The 6,531-nt window shown below is 42.6% G+C and overlaps 1 protein-coding gene across 1 annotated transcript; it reads right to left on the bottom strand.

Moving 5' to 3' along the window:
* Nucleotides 1-1,090: 1,090 nt before the first annotated feature.
* On the bottom strand, nt 1,091-2,499 carry cartl (cocaine- and amphetamine-regulated transcript-like). Its single transcript, XM_034577777.1, has 3 exons — nt 2,270-2,499; nt 1,866-1,943; nt 1,091-1,393 (listed from the first exon to the last, which is right to left on the bottom strand). Exons 1-3 carry the CDS (start codon nt 2,414-2,416, stop codon nt 1,286-1,288), a joined length of 333 nt encoding a protein of 110 aa, XP_034433668.1. The 5' UTR covers nt 2,417-2,499; the 3' UTR covers nt 1,091-1,285.
* Nucleotides 2,500-6,531: the final 4,032 nt, after the last annotated feature.

Raw genomic sequence — 6,531 nt, 5'->3', positions numbered from 1 at the left:
TCATCTAAACGATGAACAGATAGTTTTGTCTGTGGTTTCATGAGGATGAAGAAAACATCATCAGAACTGAACTGTGAAACTATGTCTGTGTGCAACTCTGTGCAGGTGGCTGTCAACTCCTCTGACTTTAAATGTGAATACATGGAACATAAAAGATCAGAGGAGAGCAGGTTCTGTGATATCAGAGCATAATGAGTAACTATTTATTCTACAGTGGACTGATCATCAAAGCGACGTTGTCTGAGGAACGTTGTTGTTTGAGGAACGTTGTTGTTTGAGGAACGTTGTTGTTTGAGGAACGTTGTTGTTTGAGGAACGTTGTGTGAAGAGCGTTGTTGTTTGAGGAACGTTGATGTTTGAGGAACGTTGTTGTTTGAGGAACGTTGTGTGAAGAGCGTTGTTGTTTGAGGAACGTTGTGTGAAGAGCGTTGTTGTTTGAGGAACGTTGTGTGAAGAGCGTTGTTGTTTGAGGAACGTTGTTGTTTGAGGAACGTTGTTGTTTGAGGAACGTTGATGTTTGAGGAACGTTGTTGTTTGAGGAACGTTGTTGTTTGAGGAACGTTGTTGTTTGAGGAACGTTGTTGTGCGACACACGAGTGTCACTATGAAAAGCTGCTATTTGCTCAGACTTGTGGTTCCAGCTGAACACACTTCCTGTTGTATTGTGTTATACTAAGAAACACAACCTGTGTGTGAACTGACGAGAAACAGTCGAAGCTACAAGTCTCATTATGTGAAGGTGTTTGAATGTGTGATAGAAAAATAAGGAACATGTCGATACTGTTTCTGTGAATGGGAAGTTAGTTAACTGCTCAGAGATTTCAAACAAACGTCAGTTTTCATCATCAGTGATCTTTGCTGCAGGTTTTCAATTCAAATCTCTTTTATTCAGACAAAAGAAAGAAAGAATCTCCTGTAAAATCCCACATGGACAGAAAACCTCCAGTCAACATGTTGGTTCATGGATTTATTTTTACAGGAGCAAATTTTAATTAAATCATGTCCCTCTAATTTAACACCAACCACAAAACATAACCCTGATTAACTGTGAGTAAACTGTGAGTTAATAAAAGAACAAATAGTTGTGTTGACAAGTCTGTTTATTGAACATGAAACATTTACATGCAGATCATCATCATCAGCGACTTCCCGTATCCCACGGCAACAGCTGCCACAACATCAGCAAGGACAAAAAGAAATGATGAGGCTACACATGATGAGACTCAGGATAGTTTCTCCTGCAGAAGTGATGGCGTGTGGAAAATACAGAAAGTTCTTCTGGGGTTCAGATGCACTTGAGCAGGTAGGAGTTACAGTTTGCTCCTCGTCCACAGTCGCAGAGTTTCCCGATGCGAGGCCCAAACTTCATAGCACATCGGTCTCCCATCCCACACTGAGCAGAGGAGAGACATTCAAAGACAAATCTCATGCTAAGAAAACTACGTTACTAACTCAGACCTTTACTTAAATTATTATCCTTTGCTTTAATTGTTTTCATTTTCTCTGAATTATTCAGATTCATTCTGACCAAAGTGAATGAGGGAGAGAAGTAAATCACATTTTTCAGTGAAATAATTAAATCCAGTTCCTTATCTGGAGTTGAGCCTCACGGCCGGATTCCGTTTGGTTTCTGTGTGATTTATTTCCACTGAGGATTAAAAAGCTTGTGGAGCTTTTTCTCTTCTCTCTCAGTTAATTGTTGTTGGATCTTGATTAGTCTTTAATTACACTGAGCCAAAGTCTGTTGTTGCATTTTCTTCTTATCTTTTAATTAGTGTCTAACTGGTTTAATTAAACAGCAGTGAAGGGATGTAGGAAACATGAAGCAATGACAGAATTCTGTGTTCAGAGTGAAGCGACGTTACCAGAGGGATGATCCCTCGTTTCTCGTTGGAGGAAATGCGAGTGTGCATCCTGCCCAGCAGAGTCTCCAGAGCTTCCACCTGCACACACACATCAAGGCCTGAAGTTCCATCTGCTTCTAATGCTTCATTTATGATTGTATACAAAAGACAGTTATCAGTGCATTACTCTGTTTCCTATTTACTTAACCTGGAAAAACATTTATCTTATGAAATCCAAATCTAATCCAGAATATACACAGATTTATAAACTCATGTTTGCACTAAACAAACATTTCCAATCACTATGTAGTTAGAATTATATCCAGTAGCTTAGATTCTCGCTCGTATGAAGAACTAACCACAGAACGTGGTTAGTTCTTCTACGTCTGTCAGACTAACCCTAACACTTTAGATCTGATACTGACCAGGTCTCTGTCTGCAGCTGCTTCAGGTTTCTCCAAACCCAAATCCTCCACCGACACTTCCTGAGACGCCTGACCGTGACACATGATGCACATGAGGCTGAAGAAGAAGAAGAGGAGCAGCCAGCGGAGCGTCCCGGAGCGGTCCATGGAGGAGGAGGAGGCGGAGGTGACAGGAGGAGCTGGAGGAGCTGGAGGAGCAGAGGGTCTCAGCAGGTCCACAGGAGATTCTCCCTCCACCCACAGACCTGCTCCTGCTTATATGGAGCTGGAGAGCCCCGCCCAACAAACACTGCACCATTCACATGAAGGAGATGGATGAGTGCAGCAGCAACACTGACGATATATATAATATACTGTATAATATACTATATGATTTATATAAATACATGCAGCACGTTGGTCACAGTTTGTTCTTCTGCTGCTGTAAAAGTTTAAAAGTCCAGAAATCTTAAATGTGATTCAGTTCCACACCTGCAGACAGGTGAGGTGACAGGTCACGTGACTCGGGTCACATGACTCGGGTCACATGACTCGGGTCACATGACTCAGGTCACATTGTAGATGAGGAACCATGTTGAGCAGATGACTCAGATATTAATGGAACATAAAGAGATGCAGATGATTTAACTGTTAAAGGTTGAAACACAGAAAACAGCTGATGCCTGTGATACTCTCCAGTCGGTAATTCACATCCTCACGTTAATGTCTTCATTCATTAATCAGTTCCTATAATATCTTTTTATATAGACTTTATATACAAGTATTTAATTATTAAAGCTGTTAATAACTTGATGATCCCACAGGAAACAGATTCGTCCCCGAGGAGACAAACACGAGATTCAACTGTTTCACAGCTTCAGCATTTATTGATTTACATTATAGCCTGAGGAGTGTGTGTGTGTGTGTGTTACTGTGTGTGTGTGTGTGTGTGTGTTACTGTGTGTGTGTGTGTGTGTGTTACTGTGTGTGTGTGTGTGTGTGTGTTACTGTGTGTGTGTGTGTGTGTTACTGTGTGTGTGTGTGTGTGTGTGTTACTGTGTGTGTGTGTGTGTGTTACTGTGTGTGTGTGTGTGTTACTGTGTGTGTGTTACTGTGTGTGTGTGTGTGTGTGTTACTGTGTGTTACTGTGTGTGTGTGTGTTACTGTGTGTGTGTGTTACTGTGTGTGTGTGTGTGTGTGTGTTACTGTGTGTGTGTGCGTGTGTGTTACTGTGTGTGTGTGTGTGTGTTACTGTGTGTGTGTGTGTGTGTGTGTTACTGTGTGTGTGTGTGTGTGTGTTACTGTGTGTTACTGTGTGTGTGTGTGTGTGTGTTACTGTGTGTGTGTGTGTGTGTGTGTGTTACTGTGTGTGTGTGTGTGTGTGTGTTACTGTGTGTGTGTGTGTGTGTGTGTTACTGTGTGTGTGTGTGTGTGTGTGTGTTACTGTGTGTGTGTGTGTGTGTGTGTTACTGTGTGTGTGTGTGTGTGTTACTGTGTGTGTGTGTGTGTGTGTTACTGTGTGTGTGTGTGTGTGTTACTGTGTGTGTGTGTTACTGTGTGTGTGTGTGTGTGTTACTGTGTGTGTGTGTGTGTGTGTGTGTTACTGTGTGTGTGTGTGTGTGTTACTGTGTGTTACTTTGTGTGTGTGTGTGTGTGTTACTGTGTGTGTGTGTGTGTGTGTGTGTTACTGTGTGTGTGTGTGTGTGTGTGTGTGTTACTGTGTGTGTGTGTGTTACTGTGTGTGTGTGTGTGTGTGTGTGTGTTACTGTGTGTGTGTGTGTGTGTGTGTGTGTTACTGTGTGTGTGTGTGTGTCTTACTGTGTGTGTGTGTGTGTGTGTGTTACTGTGTGTTACTGTGTGTGTGTGTGTGTTACTGTGTGTGTGCGTGTGTGTGTGTGTTACTGTGTGTGTGTGTGTGTGTGTGTTACTGTGTGTGTGTGTGTGTGTGTGTTACTGTGTGTGTGTGTGTGTGTTACTGTGTGTGTGTGTGTGTTACTGTGTGTGTGTTACTGTGTGTGTGTGTGTGTGTTACTGTGTGTTACTGTGTGTGTGTGTGTTACTGTGTGTGTGTGTTACTGTGTGTGTGTGTGTGTGTGTGTTACTGTGTGTGTGTGCGTGTGTGTTACTGTGTGTGTGTGTGTGTGTTACTGTGTGTGTGTGTGTGTGTGTGTGTTACTGTGTGTGTGTGTGTGTGTGTTACTGTGTGTTACTGTGTGTGTGTGTGTGTGTTACTGTGTGTGTGTGTGTGTGTGTGTGTTACTGTGTGTGTGTGTGTGTGTGTTACTGTGTGTGTGTGTGTGTGTGTGTTACTGTGTGTGTGTGTGTGTGTGTGTGTGTTACTGTGTGTGTGTGTGTGTGTTACTGTGTGTGTGTGTGTGTGTGTGTGTTACTGTGTGTGTGTGTTACTGTGTGTGTGTGTGTGTGTGTTACTGTGTGTGTGTGTGTGTGTTACTGTGTGTGTGTGTTACTGTGTGTGTGTGTGTGTGTGTTACTGTGTGTGTGTGTGTGTGTGTGTGTTACTGTGTGTGTGTGTGTGTGTGTTACTGTGTGTTACTTTGTGTGTGTGTGTGTGTGTGTTACTGTGTGTGTGTGTGTGTGTGTGTGTTACTGTGTGTGTGTGTGTGTGTGTTACTGTGTGTGTGTGTGTTACTGTGTGTGTGTGTGTGTGTGTGTGTTACTGTGTGTGTGTGTGTGTCTTACTGTGTGTGTGTGTGTGTGTGTGTGTGTTACTGTGTGTTACTGTGTGTGTGTGTGTGTTACTGTGTGTGTGCGTGTGTGTGTGTGTTACTGTGTGTGTGTGTGTGTGTGTGTTACTGTGTGTGTGTGTTACTGTGTGTGTGTGTTACTGTGTGTGTGTGTGTGTTACTGTGTGTGTGTGTTACTGTGTGTTACTGTGTGTGTGTGTGTGTGTTACTGTGTGTGTGTGTGTGTGTGTTACTGTGTGTGTGTGTTACTGTGTGTGTGTGTTACTGTGTGTGTGTGTGTGTGTGTGTGTGTTACTGTGTGTGTGTGTGTGTGTGTGTGTTACTGTGTGTGTGTGTGTGTTACTGTGTGTGTGTGTGTGTGTGTGTTACTGTGTGTTTGTGTTACTGTGTGTGTTACTGTGTTACTGTGTGTGTGTGTTACTGTGTGTGTGTGTGTTACTGTGTGTGTGTGTGTGTGTGTTACTGTGTGTGTGTGTGTGTGTTACTGTGTGTGTGTGTGTGTTACTGTGTGTGTGTGTGTGTGTGTGTTACTGTGTGTGTGTGTGTGTTACTGTGTGTGTTACTGTGTGTGTGTGTGTTACTGTGTGTGTGTGTTACTGTGTGTGTGTGTGTGTGTGTTACTGTGTGTGTGTGTTACTGTGTGTGTGTGTGTGTGTGTTACTGTGTGTGTGTGTGTGTTACTGTGTGTTACTGTGTGTGTGTGTGTGTTACTGTGTGTGTGTGTGTGTGTGTGTGTGTGTGTTACTGTGTGTGTGTGTTACTGTGTGTGTGTGTGTGTGTGTTACTGTGTGTGTGTGTGTGTTACTGTGTGTTACTGTGTGTGTGTGTGTGTGTTACTGTGTGTGTGTGTGTGTGTGTGTGTGTGTGTTACTGTGTGTGTGTGTGTGTTACTCACTGAGTCATTTGAATGGAATTCGTTCATCATTACAACTGCAGCAAAAACAAATCTTCTGTATCGCCCCCTGGTGTCTGGCTGCAGTATAGATCATAAACCCTCCTCCTCCATGTTAGCAGATGGGACATGGACCAAACTAACAAATCAAAGGAGACGTTAAATAAAAGTTTGTAAAGATGTTTCTGTCATTTCAGGTCGTTCTTCTCTCACTGATGTTTGTTCAAGTGTTTCTGATTTGATTGATTAGTTATTGATGATGTAAGAACAGGCTGAGACGTGATGATTGACAGCTGAGACGTGATGATTGACAGCTGAGACTGACAGCAGACTCTGGCTCCTTGTGATGTCATCAACACCAGATGGCAGCGTTCCTATCTGGGACATGTTGGCTTCAGTTCTGTGGTCACACATACAACACAGAACCAACATGAGGAAAACATATTCTTCAAACGTTTTGAGATAGTTTATCATCTTATTTTAGAAATAAATGTATTGATAAAGTTTCTGAGGTTTTATTTCCCTTGTGTCTCAGTCTATGGAGGAAATGATGTCATGTTTAATCAGCTGTTGTCAGAATCACAGACTAAAGGAGTAAATATGACCACTGATGGTGTTAGTGTATAATACTTAAGAGTCAGTTCAAAATGAACTAATAAACTAACACGTCAAAAAAACACCGACGC

Source organism: Hippoglossus hippoglossus, chromosome 3 (assembly GCF_009819705.1).
Source record: "Hippoglossus hippoglossus isolate fHipHip1 chromosome 3, fHipHip1.pri, whole genome shotgun sequence".
In the NCBI taxonomy this organism is placed as follows: domain Eukaryota; kingdom Metazoa; phylum Chordata; class Actinopteri; order Pleuronectiformes; family Pleuronectidae; genus Hippoglossus; species Hippoglossus hippoglossus.
Note: the sequence above shows the minus strand (reverse complement) of the source record. Positions and strands in the feature narration are given on the sequence as shown.